Raw genomic sequence first — 24326 nt, forward strand, 5'->3', positions numbered from 1 at the left:
ACTTACGAAAACCGTTTTCAAGAAACCTTTAAGTATTCATTTCCGTTTTTGAAAGAGGGTTTACCATTTCAACGGTCTAAGTTCTAACACACCCATGAGTGTGCTCGAATCTCTCAAACGAAGGCTCTGATACCAACTTGTAACAACCCAAAAACTTAGGTAAAAGTTTTCATTTAATACTTAGAATCACATTCATGTTTGTTATCAAAAATTCCATTACATAAAATATTCTTCAAAATATCAGAGTATCCAGAAAAACTAGTGCAGAATACTAGAGAGTGCACCTTGCACCATCGAGCTGGGCACTTGCCCTTAGAACTAGAAGTACCTGAAACACCTAATAAAACTGTAAGGACACACTTAGTGAGTTTCCCAAAATACACAAATCACATAATCATATAATTCCATGCACATATACACATAAAAATATCGTGTACTCCATCCATAGCCTTCAACCTCGTTGCCATGGGTTGTCCCCATGGTCTTATACCCAAGTGTCATGGGCTCCCCCTTATGGTCATACGATGTGCCATACCCGCATGATCTTCTTGTAAATCAATACACACCAAATAACAGACCATTGGATAATCATTTATAGAGATTTCAGATCAAGTAATGGGCCAATATTGGTGTCTTTGACCCACTAGTATAGTGAGAAGACTCACCTCAGTCTGCTAAACACAAAAGTTGCTCGACTACTAGCCCAAAATCTCACACTGAACAACTATACAAAACAACCCAATTAGAATTTAGCAACAAATTAGACAAGGCTCCAACATCTTAATCTAAGACCCAACATCAAAGCCCAAATGTCTAACCTACATTAATGGGATTAAAGTCTAAACTAGAATGGGCCACATGACCAAAGAATGCCCAAACATGACATCGACAAAAGACCAGTAACTCTGAATAGGACCAGACCCAGGGAAGAATAGGGCCCAATAATCTTGCAAGCCCAATGAAACCCAACTCTTCTGTGGTGCATACGCCAAGCGTACCACATTAGTATGCTTAGCGTACTCGACCCTTTATCCGTACACGTTCCATACAAGACCTTACGCTCAACATACAACCAACCCATGCAAAAAAGTATATTAAGTTCTTAATGCTTAAGGTTTCAACTTACAACATCAGATCACAGTCTATTAAAATGTCCTAAGGCATAAAGTTGGCAACTTTATGCCCTTGCATGTCATATAGGTCTCCAATACTTCATTTCTCCCATTAAGACTACAATTGAGATCTTAGAGTCATGCGTGGTCTCAATACAACCTTCAAGATGGCAACTTTATGCATCCAAAATTCTCATGGAGCTTATATCTAACAATCCTAACCTCTAGAGTCGCACAACTCACAAAAGAGGGTCTAAGAACAAAAAATAGACTTGATAACAAAACCCAAACTCAAACTAACAAAAGTGATGGCATGGTTTGAGCTTTTTACCTTTAGAAGCTTCCCAATGAGCTCCAAATGTTGGATCCAAAATCTTTTCCACGTCCAAGGTTTGATTCCACTTCTTATTCTTGCCAAAACACCCAAAAAGAGGTATTTCAAGCACTCACAAGCTCAAAAGGCACATACAAAGGATTTTAGGGTTTTAGGGACGTTAGAGAGTGATGGAGGCTGGTTAGGGTAAGGTACAAATGACTTAAGGATGTTTAAATAGGTCACAAGTTTGGATATTAGGGTTTTAGTACTGAGCTACGTATGCCTCGTGTACTGCTTGGTACGCCCCGCATATGTAGTGCACAACCGAGACCAACTTCCCCCAGTATGCTAAGCGTACAACTATGTACGCCCAACATACGTAGGGACCCTTTTGCAAAGAAATTTCATTCTAGGGGAAAAAGAGTAATTACCTGAACCTTGATCGTTACATCTTCATCCGCAACATACTGCAGAACCAACAAAGCCCTCTCTCGGAACTTAGAGGTGATCTTTGCCACAGTATCGGTGGTCTGGCAATGGTCCTTATCCCCAAAGAACTTAGGAGCTCCACAGGCCTTAAACTACCAAAATAAGGGAGCTCGATCCCTAATCTGACCCACAACAATCTTGGCTCGAAGAGTCCTGAGCCTCTCATCCATAAGCTCTATAATCCCCTCCTTGATGCTACCAAACAACACGAGGGTAGTTGTAACACCCCCGACTGAGGCGCCACTTGCCGGGAGTTTGACTAAGTTCAAGGATCATGGATAAACTGAATATATAGCACAAGTACAATGATAAACAAATTAGCATTTGTATTCCATCATTAAGTTTGAATACAAGGTTCTTACAGATAATAATAGTACAGTAGTTTCCTTAAACAGGTAGCAGATAACAAAAACTAGATAGCTAGGTCATCTATATTCCATAACCAATCTTCTATACGAACGCTCTTCTAATGATTTCCTGAGAATACATGTAAGTTTGAGGGTCAACACAAAGGTTAGTGAGTGTTACAGGTTTTCTGCTAACCACAATAATACTTTTAAAAATCCAAAAAGTGTTTTCTTTGTATGTATGACAACGGTTAAAACACTGTTTGCAGTGAGTCTTTAAAAGCCAAAATGTATAGTTTGTATAAGTAAATCTATACATAAAATTGTGTTTGTAATGAATCTTTGAAAACCAAAACATTATGTTCCATAAGTAATTCCATACTTAAAAACCATTTTGAAAGCAACCAAGCCCATGTTTGTATGGATAATGGATAAACATACATACGGATAAAGTTATCTACAAAGGTTGTACTTAAATACCACAGATACAGATAAACTAACATACGGATATACAAATAAAGTTATCTACCAAGGTTGTAGTTTAGCAACCAGAGATACAGATAAATAAATAAACGACAAGTATATTTTATAAGCGTATACGCTAAAGTTTATGATACTTATTTAAACATTTGATAAAACTTAGGGTAGTGTACACAAGCACATATAAGAGCCTAAGAATCAAGTTCTATAAGTTGTGTAAATATATAAACTTATATATTTTTGTATATGTATGAAGTATATTGTAACTAACAAGTTGATAACCATCTATACAATCATAGCACATTTGTAGCGGAATGTATATGTTATTTTTATTAGTTGTATTATTTTAACAACATAACATATATAAATAATGATGTTTAAAATTATTTTGTTTACTTATAACATATAAGTATTTAAACGAATATTTCACAATCTAGAAATGTGTTTACACAAAATAATGATAATTTATGTGTATTTTGTATGATAAATATTATTTTGTACATGTAATACCATATACAGACGAGGGCCAGACATAAAACACTAGAGGGTAGACCCTTTTAGCATTTAACCTATTCTGAAATCCAACAACCCTATACGGCCCTTTAAACCATATTCTCCGTACCGTAAGTAGTAGAATAGTAAATAATTTTTTTCTATGATTTATATTGCATGAAAATGATGACGTTGTATGTATAAACAAAGCATTTACGATATATATATATATATATATATATATATATATATATATATATATATATATATATATATATATATATATATATATATATATATAGGGAAGAGTTATATGGAAAATGAATGATTAGGGCAACACATATTTGAACCAATGAAAACATGACAACACATCACTTGCACAATAACTTCCATAATGCATTACTTGTGAAGAAAGAAATGAACATGTGTTATTTGATTATTGGTTCCGGTAGATGTTGCCCTAGTTATTTGTTTTCCATAGAATTCATTCCTATACATATATATATATATATATATATATATATATATATATATATATATATATATATATATATATATATATATATATATATATATATATATATATTACACCAAAAAATATTTAAAAGTGGGGCCGTAGCAGTCCCCCTTGAAGCGTGAGTTCCATATGCTCGAGATCGGTTTGTTTGAGATGCTTGACGTGAGAAACTGTAAATCCATAATTCTTGAACTTTTAAATACTCCGGGTCCATTTCGTAATTAATATAAACTATTGGTTGTTGTTTCGTAATTTATTTTAAGCAACATAGGATTGCTTTGGTTGAAATAGTTCAAGGAGGGACTGATTTTGTAACTTGAACAATCTATAGGGTCTGTGATGTAACTTCTTGACAAAATGGGACTGATTTCAAAATGTGTTGTCAAAGGAGGGTTCATTTTGTCATTTTTGAAGGAATTTAAAAGGGCTCGGGGTTTTACGAACAAGATTCTCATACAGGGACCATTTTGTTTAATGGTCCAAACATCAACTAAATAAGCGCTTTTAAACCCTCCCGTCTTCGTAATTTGCAGATGGAACAAATAGAATGGATCGGGGGTGAATCGAGGCAGACGAATGAAGAGAGGAGTAAGCGAAGGGCTCGTCGGTGCTGCTTCCGATTCCTCGGTTGTCGGAGACCACGAAGAAGAGCGGAGGCATGAGGTATCTCGCAGGCGGCTAAACCGTTTCTTTCTGATCGATGGGGCAGAGGACATCTCTGGGGATTGATGAGGCCGAAGGAGAGATGGGATGTAGAGGCAGCGAGGCTTCTTCTTCTTGTCGGGCAGATCGGTGTGGGTGGAAAGGGAAGGAGACGATCTCCAAGGAACCTTCTTGGTTCGTACATCTTGTAGCCGACCGAAGTCAAGCAAGTAGGGAGAATCTCCGAAGCATGGTTGGACCGAATAAAGGGAAAGAGACGAAGCAGCGAACCTTTTCTTCTTCTTCTACTCTATCAGTGAGGTGCGAAGGGGAGGAGATTAGTGACTTCAGGTTAGTGTTTTTTTCATTGTGTTCCACTGGGAGAATGGAAAACGAAAAAGAACTCGATCAAACTAAGGGAAGAATGAACGAAATGCAACAATATGGGTGTATCGATGGTGGGTTCCCACTGTCAACAGGGAGTAGGAAGGAGGTGGTTCGGTGGAAGGAAATGACAGCAGTAGCAACTCACCTGGGGTGTTTGGTTGCTCGATCGTTAACAGGTAAGTTCCTTATTGTTTCTTGTTCACTCTTTTCTTTTCTCTTTATTTATTTATTTATTTATTATTATTATTATTATTATTATTATTATTATTATTATTATTATTATTTTTTGATAGAAACCGATAGAATGGAGTGGATGTTTGGGTATTGACGTTTTGCAGTGACCGATAAGACTGTTGGGGTTTGATGATTCACAGGAAAGAAAAAGGAAACAAAAACGTGATGTTTTTTTTGTTTCGTTTGCAGGTAGGCATGAGGACAAGAACAGGATGTTGATGTGTTCTCTGTTGTTCTTGACTGGAAACGAAGGGAAGTATGGGGGTGTTTATAGTCCTTATTCACAGCTTCAATTGGGAAAGGAAGTCACGTTTCCTTTTGAATTGAAGTGTAGCGTTGTATAATCTTTTGTGTGTAAGTTTGGAATGCAGATTTTTAGAAGTAAATGAGGAATTGGAAGTACTTGGCAATCTCTAAAGGATTGTGAGGCACATCACTAAACTGCCCAAGTGTGAGAGTGTGTGTTTCTTGTAATTGACTTAGTCGCATGTGTAATGAACTTTGTGTACAATAATTTTTTTGGGAATGATCTTGTAAAAATCTAGTGTATGTGTGTAATCTTATTTAAGTTGAAACTTGGAAACAATATGAATTATACCATTGTATATAATATTATATTTGACATGATTTTAATGATTTTAATTGAGTGTATGTATTATGTGTATAATTTATCTTGTGGTTTGGATAGTTGATTCAACGGGTACATATTTATGTATGTATTATTTAAAAAATAACATGATTGAATGTTTTGGATAACCGATACCAAATGTTTAATGTCACGTTTCTTAGGCTATTAGACACATAAACTAATGTATGTATTATAGAATAATGACCTATCTATAGTTTAAGGTTTTGTCATTAATAAATCTAAAAACGTTTGATTTTTCTATTTTTATAAAGGTTTTTACCATAAATATTTCAAATATGATATTAAATATTTGGCTTTAGCTTGAATCTAAAACGCTTTTGGAAATACCATTTGAAGTGTGCAAGTTCGTCAATAGATAGACACGATTTTAGCGGTATTAAGAAATCAATATTATACTGGTTTTAAAGTTTTAAAAAGGTCCTATCTTTTGCATACGAATTCTGTTTTGAATGTTCTTTATATTTTCGGAATCAGGGGAACATGTACTATAATATTTTAACGTTGTTTTGCTCAAAATTGGCTAATGCAAAATTTTAGCTTTTCAGACGCATTTTAAGCAGTTTAATTCGATTTACAGTTTACACATTTGGATATAAGGTATCATCTGACATCATATAATAATTGAAATAAAATTATTTATTTTACTTTAAGTACACTAAAACTCAATATGTTAGACTATCACGAGATTCATGGTTAAATGGACAGTATAATTTTTCTCCTAAACTCTGGGATTTCACATTACCTCCCCGTTAAAGAAAATTTCGTCTACGAATTAAATTTTAACTCATAGTATATAGGGCTTCGATAAGTAGTACTGTATTTTCATGGTACATGATCCCTGCCTGGTCCTTCTATAACCGCCTGATGTATATATGTCGTATATAATCAAAGATCGAATAGACGGTCGAATAAGTGATTCTACCTTAAGCCCATTACCAAACAAGGAACAATGTAAAACCCTGTTCCTGGGATGCATTTAAAACATTATTTTATCTTCTTATTTTAGAAGCTACTCGACGAGTCAGTGGCCCTAACTCGTCGAGTAACAGCGGGTCAGCACGTGAATTTGGCGTGGCGACTCGACGAGTCCATATTCCTAACTTGGCGAGTTCGCCAGTCTGGATGAAGCCCTAATGTTCAGGGTGTGTACCCTATTTAAACATCATTATAGCCCCAAAACAGCCTCCTTCACCTCTCAGAGACTTATTCATGAAACCCTAGCCTCCTTGAAGTGTGTGTGAGTGATCTTTTCCTTTACGAAGGAATTTTTGGTGCATTTTTGAGCAAAAAGAAGGAGAAGGTAGAAGAACTCAAGGAAGAAGAAGTAGATCCAGATTATACTCCTCTTTGGCCATCCTTTCTGGTAATAAAGCTTTCATCTTGATTATTATACTACTAGATCTAGTTTGTCCCCAAATTGATGGTTTTAAGCTCAAAAACCCCAAATCCATAGTGATGAAGCTTTGTAATTAAGCCTTATCACGGATATAGCCTCTCTTGAGCTTCAGGAGCTCAAGAACGCCACCTTTTGACAACCATGGACGTGTTTTAGTCAAATAACCCCATAATCAAGTTTGAGTGCTATTGCTTCATAGCATCATAGATACACGTAAAGTTAGCAACTTTACGTGTTCAGATAGTCCCCAAAACCCAGATCTATGTATTGGATGCACTAAAGCTAATTAGAATAAACTGAATAGAAACTGTATGCCAAGGACTCGACGAGTCGTTCTTCTGACTCGGCGAGTCAGGTCACGAGTCTTAGATCCCCGATTCAGTAGTAGCAAGTCTGTTTAGTGAGTAAAGTAAGGACTCAGTGAGTTAAGACATGGATCTGAGTGTAGAGGCACTCGGTGAGTCTACGCCCTGACTCGGCGAGTCCAAGGCAATCTCCTTACCCGCAAGAACAGACGAGTTGTTCATACAACTCGGTGAGTCACAGACTAGACGTGTTCTTATGTTGAAGGAGAACTCAATGAGTTGATCATACAACTCGACGAGTCGGATGAAGGTTGGCATGATGTCAATAAGAAAGGGGAACTCGTCGTGTTGTGGCTAAACTTGACGAGTAGAGTCGGGTAAGGAAACATAAGGAAAGATAGGGACTCGACGAGTTGACGCCCCAACTCGGCGAGTCAGGTCAATAGGTTGTTGACTTTGACTAGGGGTAAAATAGTTATTTTACCCTAAGATTTGTTATTAGTGTTTGATTAAGTGTCTTTTATGAATGGTAGCCAGGGAGTTACCGAAGCAGCAGTCAGACAGTTCCCAATCAGCTTTTCAGCAAACATCCTTACGAGGTGAGGTTTCCTTCTAGTATGAAGGGGTCTACGGCCACAATGACGACCCATTTAGTTAGCAGTAGTTCCGGACTACGATCTGATGCAGTAGTTCAGTATGCTTGATGTCTTTGTGATACAAGTACATTATGTGTTATGTGTTCCGGACTATGGTCCGATGCAGTATGCAGTATATATGTTTATGTTATATGCCTTGATTATGTTATGCTATGATCAGTTAGTTTTGGACTTTGGTCCGATGCAGTGGGTGAGGCCCTAGTTAGTTCTGGACTTCGATCCGATGTAGTTCCAGACTTTAGTTCGATGCAGTGGGCGAGGCCCTAGTTAGTTCCGTACTTCGGTCTAATGCAGTGGGCGAGGCCCTAGTTAGTTCCGAACTTCGGTCCGATGCAGAGGGCAAGGCCTAGTATGTGCTCATATGTTAATGTATGGTGTGTGGTAGTTTGGGGGAGCTCACTAAGCTTCGTTCTTACAATTTTAGTTTTGGTTTCAAGTACTTCAGCTTGCAAAGGGAAGGGCTCGGGATGATGGCATGGCATACACCACAGTTTAGCCTTGGAGTTAGACTATGATATTTTGATATGACCTTAACACTAGTTTTGATTTGATAAATATATTATGATATTTTGAGATATGCAATTCATGTTTTTTATCTTTTGATATTTGATATTATGGTTTAGTAATGTTTTCAAACAAAAATTTTTGGGTTGTATTTTTGGGATGTTACAAACAAGAAGTACAACGAAGTCAGAAATTCTAAGTCTATAGAATCCTAATTATATACAACCTTAACTTATACACTTAGCAAGCGTAGATTACCAGCAATGGTCCTTAGTTTCTATATGAATGGCATGATTAGTCATGTTGAGAAAGCAATCGGTGAGTGTTTCTAAAGTGCTTTCTATTTCGTTAATTTCCATATCTACTGTGTAAGTTTCATTAAGCTTGCATAATTTATGTTTTGTTGTCTTCCGAAACATATGATAGATAAAGATTTTATCGGCTTCAATATCAGTTAACCGAATCCTAAACATTGTTGATATGAAATGTACCAATAATCTCAGGTGGTTCCTTGAGAGCATCTCCATTAATGATCATAAGTACCCTTCCATTGCTACCTAGATTCTTCAGTTGCCGGCGATCATTCCTAAAATGCTCTGGTTGATTGCATTTAAAACAATTACAGCTACCTTATGCCATAATAGTTGGGGTTTCTTTGCAGTACCTTGAGATGTGACCTCTCATGTTACACATGTTGTAGATTATCTCCATGTAATTTCTTTCGTGATTGAAATTTCACTCTATACAATGAGATAAAGTCTCAGTGTAGGAGTTAGTTAGGGTCGGAGTGTTGGTAACTGCAGCAAAGACAGCCAAAGTGTCTAGTTAATTTTTTTGATGCTTGGAGTCCCCCTTTGATTTCCCATGAAGCTTCCTTTTGGTACTTCCAGTATGGCTCTTTTCTGCTAGCGGGGCCATGGTACCCCAATGGATACACTGGTCAGTCAATTGATAGTCTAATTGCTTAGTAGTATAAAAAATGGAAGGTCTGGATGTAGTAACCAGACCTTGGACGTGTGATGCTAGTCCCTATATGTATCTATCAATCTTCTTATCTTCCAAGGGTACAATTCATTGGAAAAGGTTAGCAAGGTCATTTAATCGGGAGGTGTAGGCATCTATCTCCGATCCTTGCTTGGCCAGATTCCAAAGCTCTTGATCAAGGGCTTGTATTTCTTATCTGGGGAATTTTTCTTTGACCATCATTAGCTTCATGAGACATCCCAAAAATATGGTCCAAAATTTTCATTTTAAATCATTAATAAAACCATATTTAACAATTCATAACATAAAAACCATAAGTCATGTATCTCAAAATAATATAAACATCTGTCAAACATGTCATAGTAAAAACATCCCAGGCTAAACAAATGTTGTGTGCACTGCATTCATCCCGAGCTCTTCCCCTGGCTACTGGAAGTACCTGAAACCAAAATTGAAACTGTAAAAGCGAAGCATAGTGAGTCTTTCCAAACTACCACTTACCATACACATAATCACATAATCACATAACATGGGCCTTTCCCGCTACATCGGGCCTCACCCGACATTGGACCAAAGTCCGGCATCAGGCCCAACCTAACATCAGGCCTTGCCTGGCATCACACCGAAATCCGACATCAGGCCCCACCCGACATCGAGCAAAGCTCGATCTACATATAAACATATCAATAGATACATATAAACATAATCAGATAATATAAATGTAACATCCTAAATTTCGAGGCCAAAAGTTTCATTTTTTATTACGAGATTCATAACATAGTTTACTAAACATTGCCTATGTCATATGAATTTACAAAAACCATAACAACGTGTCTGAAAACCATATCATCAAAAGTAATAAAAATCAGAGCACAATCCTAGAAATCTCCATGCGGAAACCATATGTGTGTGTGATGCAGTGCTACACCACCGACTCCTTCCCTATCGACGAAGGGGTACCTGAAACCAAAATTGAAACTGTAAGCACAAAGCTTAGTGAGTTCCCCCATCATACCCCTACCAAATAATGCATAATCTTTGGAATCTTCCAACCGGTAACTGGGAACTATCTTCCCCTTCGGTATTTTACAACTACTAACTGGGAGCTACCCTCCCCTTCGTTATCTTTCAACCGGTAACCGGGAACTACCTGCCCCTTCAGTATCTTTCATCCAGTAACCGGGAGCTACCCTCCCCTTCATTATCTTTCAACCTGTAACCAGGGACTACCACCCCTACTATTACTGATACATATCAAGCACAACAAGCATATCAAATACAATGATCATATCAAGCATAGTAATCATATCGCACATCAATCCTAGATGATTATCACAAAGACAACCATCTACTCAACCCCCTTACTGGTGGGTCATCGTTGTTTCCGTAGACCCACCCCTACTAGAAGGAAACTCACCTCCAAGTCGTGTAGTGTCTACATTGTCCTCGGTCTCAAAGTCGGCTCTCCTCGTCTCCTCAATCCCTACACGACATCCCCTCCAAGTTATCAACTTATACTCACAACCCGTACAAGGGTCAACTCGAATCCAAGTCAAAGTCAAAGTCAAACCCTGGTAAAGTCAACTCTTTGGTTGACCAGACTCGTCGAGTTGGTTCGCCAACTCATCGAGTCCCCTCGTCCAAAGAATACTACAAACCTGTCCCCACTCGTCGAGTCTAGAAAGAGCTCAACGAGTTCACCTTCAAAAACACTTCAGTCAATCTTCAACCGACTCACTGATTTCTTCCTTGAACTCGTCGAGTTCATTTTTAGCATATCAATGTGTCCGGTCTATGACTCACCGAGTTGTATGAACAACCCTTCGAGACCATCTTCATGGTTTGGGATATTACCTTGGACTCGCCGAGTTTCCTCAAACACTCGTCGAGTCCTACGATTCCTAGGTCCCTTATGAGCCTACAAAACTATCATCTGGTCCATCAATAGAAAATGTTTTGTGGTCATTACACCCTGACTCGCCGAGTCCTAAGAACCACTCGTTGAGTCCTAAGAACGACTCGCCGAGTCAATCCTTGACCATTACTATATAGTTGATTTAAATGGGTCTTAACAGATTAAAACGATAGATCCGGCCTCCTAAAGTCCATTTTACATGTAAAGCTTGAAGCTTTGTGCACATGCATGGGGTATTTGGCTCAAAATGGTCTACAAGATGCATGGGGTGTTTATGGAAACAAAGTGGGCACCTTTATGCCATAAAGACCCCCACTTGCTTTAGATCTAAAGCACAAACTCACCTCTTATACTCAATCCCGAATACATCCTCACTAGGGCTTAGAAAGATGTAGAAAATGGTCCAAAATCAGGATATACAAAATGAATAGACAAGGTTTTAGCTTTATACCTCTAATTCGCTGGAAATATGGTCAAAACTATGGATCTTCTTGTTTCCCCTTGATCTCACAAGTCTTCTTCTTTTCTCTAAACTTCAATCACACAAAGTAACACCACAAGGCTCAAGAACACACTAAAAATGACTAGGGTTTTGAGTTAGGGTTTGTTCTTGACGATGAGGGCTGAGTTGGGGTTGATATAAGGTGTTTAAATAGGGTGGAAACCCTCAATTTAGGGTTTTAATCAACATCACGTACTCGGCAAGTCGGTCTTCTGACTCGTCGAGTAGACCACTTAAACTTCCCGCCAGTCACGATCCTACTCGACGAGTTGGGCCTCCAACTCGTCGAGTCCCAGAGGAAACTAAATCTTCTTTAATTAAATGCATACTAGGAATCAGGTGTTACAAATATCCCCTACTTAGTTTAGACTTCATCCTAGAAGTCTTCTGCCGGGTCCTGAAAAAGCTCGGTGTAATGCTCCCACATCTCGACCTTTGGTTCCCAGGTCCATTCCAAGCCCTTGCGGTGCTGCCACTACACCTTTACCAGCTCCACTCTCTTGTTCCTTAGATCCTTCAACTTCGTGTCAAGGATTGCTACTGGCCGCTCGATGTAATTCAGGTTGTGATCAACATGAATATCCTCTAATGGTACCACTGCCGAATCGTCCACCAGACACTTCTATAACTGGGAGACGTGAAAAGTGCTATGAGTCTAACTGAGTTCGGCTGGTAGATCCAGCCTTTATGCCATCTTGCCCACCCGGGCTACAACCATGAAGGGTCCAATATACTTGGGGCCTAGATTTCCCCGCTTCCTGAATCGAATGACGCCTTTCCAAGGAGACACTTTCAGGAGAAACATAACCCCGATCTGGAACTCCAGGCCCGATCGACGCTTGTCGGTATAACTTTTTTGTCGACTCTGAGCAGTTTGAAGCCTGCTCCCAACCTGCTGGATCCTCTCTGTTGTCTTGAATACCACCTCGGTACTCCCCATGACCCTCTGACCCATCTCACCCCAGCATATCAGGGTCCTGCACTTCCTTCCATACAACATCGTAAAAGGAGGATGATCGATACTTGCATGATAGTCGTTACTATAGGAGAACTCCGCCAGTAGAAGGTAAGTATCCCAACTATCTCCAAAGTCCAAAACATATACCCACAACATATCCTCTAAAGTCTGGATGGTCCACTCGCTCTGACCACCCGTCTGCGGGTGAAAGGTTGTGCTAAAGTGTAGATGAGTACCTAGCTCATCATGAAACCTATTCCTGAACCTGGAAGTGAAATACACATCCCTGTCAGCCAAAGTTTCATCCGAAATGCTCTCCTGAATCGAAATAAAATGGGAGATCTTGATCAATTGATCATTGACGACCCAAATCGAATCCACTCCCTGCGCGGTCCTGGGAAGCTTCGTGATAAAATCCATAGTGATATCCTCCCATTTTCATAGCAGAACATCCAACGGTTGGACCTTTCCGTAAGGTCTTTGGTGCTAGCCTTGACCTTCCTGCAGGTCAGGCACCTCTCCATGAACCAAGCTACGTCCCCTTTCATACAGGGCCACCAATAATCTAGAAGAAGATCCATGTACATCTTCGTCGCACCGGGATTGATAGAAAACCTAGATTTATGCGCCTCCTCCACCAATACTTGGTGCACACCACCATAATATGGGACCCATACTCTACGGTGAAGAGTCAATAATCCACGTTTGTCATAGTCGAAGGAGGAAACCTGACCCACAATACGCTCACTCTTTTGATGTTCCTCCTTCATGGCCTCCTGTTGGGTCTCTCGAATCCGCTCCAACAACAGAGTCACAACTGTCATCCACATACAAATATCCCTATATTGGCCTTCCTCGTGTGGTAGAGGATCTCACAATCGTAATCCTTTACCACATCAAGCCACCGGCGCTGCCTCATATTTAGATTTGGCTGATCCATGAGATACCTCAGGCTCTTATTGTCCGTATAGATGGTACAAAGAAGCCCATAGAGGTAATGAAGCCAAATCTCGAGGGCGAAAATAACAGTAGCCAAATCCAAATCATGCGTTGGATAGCTCGCCTCGTGAGGCTTCAGCTGCCTCGAAGCATAAGCGATCACATGTACTCTTTGCATCAATATCACGCCCAAACCCAACTTTGATGCATCGCAATATACTACAAAATATTCCATGCCCTTCGATAGGGCTAAGATTGGTGCCTCACACAATATCTGCCTCAATGTCTCGAATCCGGCCTGCTGCTCAGGCCCTCAACAAAAGACCACGACTTGCCTCGTCAACCGCATCAGGGACACAACTATCTTGGAGAAGTACTGAACGAATCTCCGATAATAGCCCGTCAATCCCAGAAAGCTCCGAATCTCAGATGCAGACCTCGGAACCTCCCACCTCGTCATGGCCTCCACCTTGGTCGGGTCAACCGAAATCCCGTCCTGGTTGACCAGGTGCCCCAGAAACTGCACCTCGCGCAACTAGAACTCATACTTGGAGAACTTAGCGTATAAGGTTTCCTCCCTCAGGGTATCTAGAACCTCCCACAAGTGCTCCTCATGCTGCTCTCGTGTCTTTGAATAAACTAAGATGTCATCAATGAAAACTATCACAGACTGATCCAACATTGGTCAGCACACGCGGTTCATGAGACTCATGAACGCAGCAGGAGCATTGGTAAGCCTGAAAGGCATCACCACAAAGTCATAGTGATCATAACACATCCGAAAAGCAGTCTTCTGCATATCTTCCCCTCTGACCCTCATCTAACGATAACTTAAATGCTAATCAATCTAGGAGAACAAAGATGCTCTATGTAGCTGGTCAAAGAGGTCATCAATCGTCGGGAGGGGGTAACGGTTCTTCACTTTACCTTATTCAGATCCCGATAATATATACACATCCGATGCGACCCGTTCTTCTTCTTCACAAATAAAATCGGGGATCCTCAGCATGAACTGCTCGGTCTAATGAGTCCCTTGTCTAATAGCTCCTGCAGCTATGTAGACAACTCTTTCATCTCAGCAGGAGCTAACCGATACGGTGCCTTGGCTATCAGAGTCGCACTAGGGACGCGGTCGATCTTGAGCTCTACCTGCCTCTACGGGTTTATCCCAAGAAACCCCTCGGGGAATACATCTGTAAACTCTCGTACTATTAGCATATCGCCCACCGTTGCCTTACCCGCATCCTAGGTATCCATAACATAGGCAACATATCCTGTGCAACCCTACTGGAGTTAGTGCCTAGCCCATGATGCTGAACATAACGTTGGTCCTCGTTGTGGCCTCTCACCATGAATCACCAGCTCTCCCCCACTTGGGGTCCTGGTCCGCACCAACTGCTGCGTGCATTCGATCACCACCCCATTGGGACAAAGCCAATCCATGCCTATAATAAGCTTGTTCCCCCACAAAGTTATGGGAATCAAGTCTACCAAGTAGTGCTCCTCGACCAATCTCTAAACAAAATCTCTGAAAACCTCTGATACTCGCACTGACCGGTCTTCTGCAATCTCGATCTCTAGAGGGCAATCTAACATGCCCAAAGACTCAACAAACCTCTTGCTAAGCGCAAGAGAAAGAAATGATTGGGTAGCACCTGAATGAAACAATACCTGAACTAGGATACCGTTCACATGCAACGATCCTAAACAGAGAACATATATAACATATCAAAATCACAGCGACGTAACATTAAAGATTAACGAGAAGAAATCATACCCATCACCACATCGGGTGTTGTGCGTGCCTCCTCGGCTGTCAGCTGGAAAGCTTGGCTCCTCACCACTGGAGCCTCTGGCTTGACCTTCTAGCCATCTATAACCCGTGTCGTCGCTGGAGTTGGCGCCACCTCTGGTGCTGCTGCTGTTGTCAACCTAGGGCACTTGGCCTTTTTATGGCCCCTCTGATTGCAATTGGAAGCAAATTAGGTCTGACATCTAAACAATGGGGGTAAGGGCAGTACAATCCCTGCAAAAATGCCCAGTCTTGCTGCACTTATAATAGCCTGATCCTAACCAAGTGCTGCAAACTCCCTCAAGTGACCTACTGCATTTCCCATAATGGTCCCGGGCCTGCTGACCCTTTGACCTAGCATCAAATTCCTTGGGTTTCTTCTCCGAAACCCCAATAACTTGCCTCGTCTCCGCTTTCCTCTTCCTGAGGTACTCTAAATCAATCTCTCTCCCTCGCTCTGGTAATCATGGAATCTAGAGTTGGGCAACCAGAATAACTGACATGCTCTCGAATGTCAGCCCTCAACATATCAAGATAGCGGGTCTTCCGCATCTTCTCATACCCTACGTACTGAGGTAGAAAAAAGGGCCTGTCCTAGAACTTGGCGGTGATCTCCGCCATTGTCTCGGTCATCTGTCTCATATCAAGAAACTCCATGGCTAGCTGCTGAAGCTATACCGCTGGTGCAAACTCAACCCTGAACCTGGTCACAAAATCTGACCAAGTCATAGCCTCGATGGTTGGGGCACCCAACGAGCCACCAACTGACCCCCACCAATCCCTAGCTCTATCCCTCAAACATCCTGCAACAAAGGGGACCTTCGACGCCTTCGGGAAGAAGCTCGTCAACTGTGCAAACTCGATGTCTACGATCCATCTTCTGGAAGTAACGGGGTCCTTTACCCCATGAAAGTCCTGCGCACCACTCCCCCCGAAATCCTTGAAGGAGAGGGTGCGTGTAGCCGACTGGCTGGACACCGAGTCCCTCCGGAATTCCTGGTGGCGATCCTCCATCAACTCAAAAATCCTCTCCTTGATCAACCTGAAGATGGTAGGGGTTGACTCAAGGATACCTCTAGTGATTTTAGACGCAATGAACTCGCGTAAGCTGTCATCAACCTGCTCGGATCCCGCACCTGCACCCGAGCCTGATCCTGATCCTGACCCAGATCGTGAACCTCTTGCTCTGTGTTGCGTAATCGCCATACTGAAAATAAACACATAAATGTTAGGATCATACATACTCTCAAGAGGTCTCGCACAATCTCCAAGTTTCCTGGTTCCATCTTGGCCCTCCTTGTCTCGAGGACGGATCCTCTGCTTTCAGTAGTATGAGACCATACTACCTTCCACATCTAACCGTACTTTCCTCAAGGATTGCTTCAAGTTTACTAAGTCCCTTTACCGATACTACTTTCCATCTAATTGTTGGATTAGCGTCTAAGCCCGTAACCATATTTGGTAGGTACTTAACCCGATTGTGCATGGCCCTTTTGGGTTGCCTTCACCAAAGCAACTTGATAGCAGAAATAATAGAGAAAGAGGTAATTATGGTTTATTAATATATTATAATAATAATATCTTAAAAGAGAAATCATATTTGTTTAATTAATATTGGTCAATAATTAATTAAGAATTAATTATGTGATCAAAAGTAATTAATTAAACTAGAGGGGCTGGACTATAATAATGTGATAGTTGCAAAGTAGGGTAATGGATGCCCTATAGGGTAGGGTGGATGAATTCAAGGTGATAAGGCCTTGTAATTCGTCCATGATAAGGTTTCTAGGATTATCTTTTGGGCTGCTTGGTGGGCAAGCAACCAGATAAGGATAAGGACTAAAACCCTAATCCCTACACCTATATAAACACCCCTTGACACATGAAATTCGTCCATGCCTTGTCTAGGGTTCCTAGTGCCGAATTTCATACCTCCTTTCTCTTTCTATTGCCTCTCCAATTTCTTGTGGTGTTTGTGAGCCATTAGAGGTATTACACTTGTGGTACTTGCTTTCAAGACTTAGGGTTTGATGATTTGTGTTGTTATTGTAGTATAACAACAAAAGGTATGTGATCTATCTTTCTATGTGAATTTCGAATTTCCTAGGAGCATATTAGGTTTCTTTTATTTGTTCATAATGTTGTGTATCTAATAGTGAAAACATAGATCCAAATTCTAGGGTTGCATGCACACATAGGATTGTTTGTACAAAACCCATCAGTGGTATCAGAGCCTTTGGTTAACTTGTTTTCAATTAGTATTATACAATTGTATGAACTTGACATATTAGGGTTTATAGCCAATAAACCCTAGGAGGCAAGATTTTCTAGATTAGGGTTCCTTAACCCTAATTTGCGAAAATTTGGTAAGGGTTTTTCAAATCCTTTCCTTAAGTCCCAAGCTTTCGAAATCTAGGGTTTGCAAACCCTAGGATTTTCGAGATTAGCCTCCTCCCCAAGATAAGATCCTAAATTTTAGGGATTTGGATTATCCCATATCTTGTAATTATCCTTTAATGGTTAGATATGCTAATTAAAGATTTTGAAATATCCTATCCCATGATTTTCGAAATTTAGAGGGATTAAAAGGATTAGGATAAATTAATTGTTTAATTGGTAATTATCCTTTATGTTTTAATAATCTCTCACGAGTTAATAATTTAAATTAATAGTTTAATTCAAGATAGTTATTAAATCAAGATTTTTAATATTTAAAATTTTAATTTAAATAACCTTAAATATTGAAAATTTTAAAGTGAGATTAAAACCTAATTGTTTTGAAAAGTTTCAAAACCTGCCCTCACGTTTTGGAATTTAAATGGTTTGATTAAAAGTTTAATTTTGAAAGTCTAAATTCTAAAACCCTAATTTTGAAAAAGTTCAAATTAAATCCTTATGGTTTTATTAAATTAATTAAGTGTATAATTATAAGAGAGATAATAAATCCATAACGATATGGTTTATATTTAATTAAAAGTGTAATTTATAAAATTTAAACCACCTAATATGTTAAAAGTGTAAAATACACCCTTATACTATGTATAACATTAAAAGTCTAATATTATATATGTATAACTAAAATGCTAGTCTTAGCGTTAGTAGGCCTTATTCACGAAGCCGATCTATAGGGGGAGTATAAGGTTATGGCCTATAAAATGGTCGTTTAATGGGTATCCACTCTTACCCACCGCTTCCTTGATTGGTGGAGGGTCGTTAGCCGAACGGGTAGGATAGGGCATTCCTCTCTTCATCAATAAGTATAATGAATCTATGTAAAGTAACTAAACGATTTTACAAATTCCCAATCCTAGTTACTTTAGGCAAAAGTGAAATTGATGCAATCCCATGAAATTGAACTGTGCACCCTTGCTAAGAAGTTAGTGGAGTGAAATTGATGCAATCCCATGAAATTGAACACACTAATTGGGTTCTAAGAAAAGGTGGCAAAGGGTGACTCAATGTTTGTCATAATTCGGTGGAGCGTGTGTGGTTAACCGGCACATCAAATAGGTGACTGTAACATTGGGGGCATCATGTATATTTGCATCGTTATTCACACCCTATTTTGTGATCCTCGGCATCCCAGTCACAAATCGAGGAGCATATCGAGATTTAAACATGCCACTGAAAAATTCAATGAATCTCAAAGGAAATCTAGGAATTCTCAAATACATTTAAAACTTAAGCCTTTATGTTTTTCATGGTGAAGAATTAGTGAATCATCATTCACTTACCTCAAAATTATTTGCATGTTGGATTACGACATCCCTCTTCTAATGTGTAAATAATGTTGTCGGATCCTAACCTTAATATCTCATTTGGGTGTTTCATTAAGGATTCAATCAACTAACTTGAAATTTCTCCCATTTTGTAGATGTCTGATTCTAACTGTGGTCATCTCGAATCCTAAGGAAAAGGTGTTCCTGTGGAAAGTGAAAGCTTGTTCCAAAGTGAAGGATCAATGTGGACTAGCTTGAAAGGTTCAAGATCACCAAAACCCTATTTGCAATGGAACATGAAGATGGTAAACCCATGTGTGCTCACGTCCTATGAATGAAATCACACATTAATAAGTTGATTATGTTGGATGCGTATTTCCCCAATAAGTCGATTGTGGATTGGGTTCTTCAGTCACTCCCTGAATCATATGATAACTTCAAAAGAGATTATGATATGATGGATCTTGATGTGACCCTCATTGACTTAACTTACATGCTTATTGCTGCTAAATCAGAAATGATTTGGCGAAGTAATGGAGCGTACTTGTTTGGTAATTCAACCAACCATACTTCCTTGGACATTCCAGAAGAACCTACCTGTTTGTGCTGCCAATAGAAGGGGCAATGGATACGAAGCTACCCAAAGGACCTGAAGAGTTTAAGAGATTGGAGAGTCAAGAAGTATGGCTCTACTTCAGGTATAAATCCACTATCTAGCTCCATTAAATTACTATTCTTTATACATAATGTGATAAGATTACATTTGAATGTTTTGCAGAATTAGAGAAAAGAGAGGAAGCTTGATGGAAGACCAAGATGAGTTTGATCACGAAGAAATGGATTACGATCACATGGATTCGAAGATCAGATTTTAATCTTAAGAAGTTATGATAGATTTGTTAGGAGTATTTGATTACGTAGTTTTTCAGTCGTATTTTTCATTGTAAGGACAAGTTTTTCTGCTGCCTTTATGAATAAAATAAATTTTGGTTTTATCTTATTTGTTTATCCTTACAATAGCGTATATGAAAAATTGATGTTTTTGTACTTCTATTATTAGCAAAATGGATTTGATTCTTAAATTAGGTTATTTGTGTAAGTGTCAAAATTTACCAAAAAAGGGGAGAGTTTCTCATCGCCCAAGTTTCAAGTGGATAGGAACTTGGAATCATGCAACAAGTATTGTATGATGAATGAAAACTTTCACATTTGGGAAATTTAGACCAATTCTTTGACAAATTGTCAAATGAAGGACTAAGAGATCAAATACACTAGGTCGTACGTTGATCATGTCTACCATAAGAGTCACAAAGATATTCGTCATGATTTACTAAAGTTTAGTGAATATGGTCATACCTATAAGATTGAGTATAATTCTGAGTTGATTGAAAGAGTTTCAATCAATAGCAGAACGAATAAGAAGAATCAAGTAGGCAAAAAGATAAAAGTTTCTCTATTATAAAAAGAAGGGAGAGTACCTTTTATTATGTTTTATGATAAGTCTTAATGATTAAGAACCGTATCTCAATTTATGCTCTAAATGAGTCTTAGTACAATTTGTATGTCTAAGAAGAGTAATCGAGAATTGTGGAAATGGTTAAATCAAGAAGTCAATCATACTTCGTTCCAATATCAAGTCTTAGAGTTATACTCTAAGATTGTGAATTGAGTGACAGGTCTTAAGAAGATTTGATACATTCATCAAATGTGGAATTTGGAAAAACGTTTTCTTATTCTTGCATATTTGAAATTGGAAAGTTGTGATGTCTTGGGTAAGACAAAGACCAACTAGGACCAATCATATGAAATGATTTGTCTTGATAAAAGCTACACTAACTCTTCAATATTTGTTTGTCAAGAAATGTTTCTTGACAAGAGAATCTTATATGTCAAGGAGTTAGTGGGAGTCTTAATGGTCATGAAATGTTTCAAGAACTAATCAAGAGTAAACCTATTATTAAACACTAGCACACGACTTGAGGTTTCTAACCTATCATGTTGACATATTTTTTATTTTTGTGCCAGTCTAGGTTGGTCAACTATTCATGTGAGTTCTATGAGTTCTCAATGAATTGCATACGGGCAAGGCAACTTGTTCAATGGAAAGCACATTGAAATGAAGGAATGGGCTGCTCAATAACCTGGAAGCAATGGTGGGACCCTTAATGGCAAGAAATTAAGAATGAACATGTTCTATCCATAAGAGTTTGGATTTGTCACTAACATTATCTTGTAATTATGGTTATAACAAATTCACATGGATAAGGGCACATACACAATAAAATCTAAGTGTTATAAGGTTTTTCTCCTTCATGAAAATGATTGTGAGGAAACGCTTTCACTAAGAGAGATTTTGAAGATAGCATTATGTAATTTGGGTTTCTCAAATTCAACTATGATTACAACATCCCTCTTCATAGTTTGAATTATGGGAAATGGAAAATGGGTCTGAACATTTTAGACTTATTACTATAAGTTCTAGAATCGTTTAGACACACACATGAGTTATCTAAGAAAAGGTGTATGAGGTTGAGAAGCTTAGATAAAGTCTTATCGAAGCGTCTTATTATTAGAAATATGAACTTAAGAAATTCAATAAGCATTGTTTTCTAGAATTTCAACTGTTTTATGAATACATGTCAAAGCTAGTGGGAGCATAAGTGTTATGCTGGTATGAATATAATCATCATGTTAGTGGGAACATGATAATTATGGTAAGTTTCAAGTTAGCAATACTAATTAGTAATTATAGAAAACAAGTGTTTTAATTTGCAAAGTTGCAAGGGTTGAAAATTTGTTTTGCTATAATTGAGGGAGAGAATATTGTACTTCGTTTCAAAATCTAAGAGCTTAGATCGAGACATTTTAATCAAATTTAGTCAAATATATGAATTGCATTCTGAAAATTCGATTATGATTAGGGCATCCCATTTCTTAATTCGTTTTTTTTAGAACATGGCAAATAGAAATATAATGGCAAAAGTCTGATAAAGTATCACGCCTTTATGTAAGACATTATATTTCGTGTTCCATACGCTTCGAGTATATGATCAATTGCATATGCTGTAATAATTGACTGTTCTAAAATTTTCCAAATGCTTAGTGCATTAAGAGGGAAAAAGGACTAAAACCGGACATGACTAAGTTTATTAAACAACTGTCAAAGGACAATCTGAGGTTCACCAAGGATTGGTTGCTTGTGAATAGTTGGAAGTATAGTAGTGGATGGAACATACTGAGTTTATTATTACAATATTTGATAATGAGTTGTCATATGGCAAATGTGGAAATGTTTCCATATTGGGAGTTGGATGTTAAGAATCTATATGACTAGATTAGAAACTTTTATGCAGAAGGATATTCAAAGGAATGTACCTTGAATATGAGACTTCATATCTATGGAATTGTCTTGCAATAATCTCCAAAGGAGGACTTTGTAATTTCATTGGCAATAGTCTTTGTGACTTTAGTGTGTGACATTAAGAAAGGATCATTAAATAAAACGTTAAAATATAACATATTCTATAAGTGGCAAGAATTTGATATTCTTACACTTGTGATAAGGATTGGGAGTTGTGAAATGAGTATGATTGGATATGTATTCATTTGATCTATTTCACAAAGTAAGGACCATAGGTAAACATTGTATGCATGCTAAGAGCATGGGACAATTGTAGTAATAATTCAAGTATTAAGAATAATCGAATTATTCAAACAGTCCACAGTCGGTCATACGTTGGAAGTAGGTATGAAAGAAGACTATCATGAATTGGTTTGTAGATTGTCTAAAGTGTATTGGACATATCAAAGGTTTGATGCAATGTTCATGAATGCTAATGAATATGATTTTGAGCATTGGATTAAACCCATGCTCACCTAGATTGTTTCATGAATTTTGTCACGAGCAATTGGTGAGATGATAATATCTTGTATTCTTGAAAACAAGATGTGTGAGTTGTATCTTGCGAATCGGTTACACATTTATAATATGTAAACGCACCAGTAACTTTGTGTTATAAAACTTATTGTTGTGTGTGATTTGGTGAGTGAGTGCAAGCAAGCATTGAGTCGAAGTTTATCTGTTCCTTTTACCCAAAGTGGGATAAAAGTGATATTTGTCGGCCCCTTGACGAGTTGTACTTACATTTGTGGTTACTATACTTATCCAAGTGGGAGACTGTTGGATTAGTGTCTAAGCCCGTAACCATATTTGGTAAGTACTTGACCCGATTGTGCATGGTCCTTTTTGGTTGCCTTCACCAAAGAAACTTGATTGGAGAAATAACAGAGAAATAAGTAATTATGGTTTATTAATATATTATAAGAATAATATATTAAAAGAGAAATCATATTTGTTTAATTAATATTGGTCAATAATTAATTAGGTGATCAAAAGTAATTAATTAAACTAGAGGGGCTGAACTGTAATTATGTGATAGTTGCAAAGTAGGGCAATGGATGCCCTATAGGATAGGGTGGATGAATTCAAGGTGATAAGGCCTTAGAGTTCATCCATGATAAGGTTTCTAGGGTTATCTTTTGGGCTGCTTGGGGGGCAAGCAACCGGATAAGGATAAGGACTGAAACCCTAATCCCTACACCTATATAAACACCCCTTGACACATGAAATTCATCCATGCCTTGTCTAGGGTTCCTAGGGATGAATTTCATACCTCCTTTCTCTTTCTATTGCCTCTCCAATTGCTTGTGGTGTTTGTGAGCCATTAGAGGTATTACACTTGTGGTACTTGCTTTCAAGACTTAGGGTTTGATGATTTGTGTTGTTATTGCAGTATAACAACAAAAGGTATGTGATCTATCTTTCTATGTGAATTTCGAACTTCCTAGGAGCATATTAGGGTTCTTTTATTTGTTCATAATGTTGTGTATCTAATAGTGAAAACATAGATCCAAAATCGAGGGTTGCATGCACACATAGGATTGTTTGTAAAAACCCATCACTAATAGCATCCTAGGCTCTCCTAGGGCAC

General features: G+C 38.6%; 1 protein-coding gene across 1 annotated transcript; it reads left to right on the forward strand.

Moving 5' to 3' along the window:
• Positions 1–4251: 4251 nt before the first annotated feature.
• On the forward strand, positions 4252–5590 carry LOC145017598 (uncharacterized). Its single transcript, XM_078975596.1, has 2 exons — positions 4252–4958; positions 5206–5590. Exons 1-2 carry the CDS (start codon positions 4454–4456, stop codon positions 5358–5360), a joined length of 660 nt encoding a protein of 219 aa, XP_078831722.1. The 5' UTR covers positions 4252–4453; the 3' UTR covers positions 5361–5590.
• The last annotated feature ends 18736 nt before the right edge of the window (positions 5591–24326 follow it).

This window comes from Lactuca saligna, chromosome 9 (assembly GCF_052625555.1).
Source record: "Lactuca saligna cultivar CGN05327 chromosome 9, ASM5262555v1, whole genome shotgun sequence".
Taxonomy (NCBI): Eukaryota; Viridiplantae; Streptophyta; class Magnoliopsida; order Asterales; family Asteraceae; genus Lactuca; species Lactuca saligna.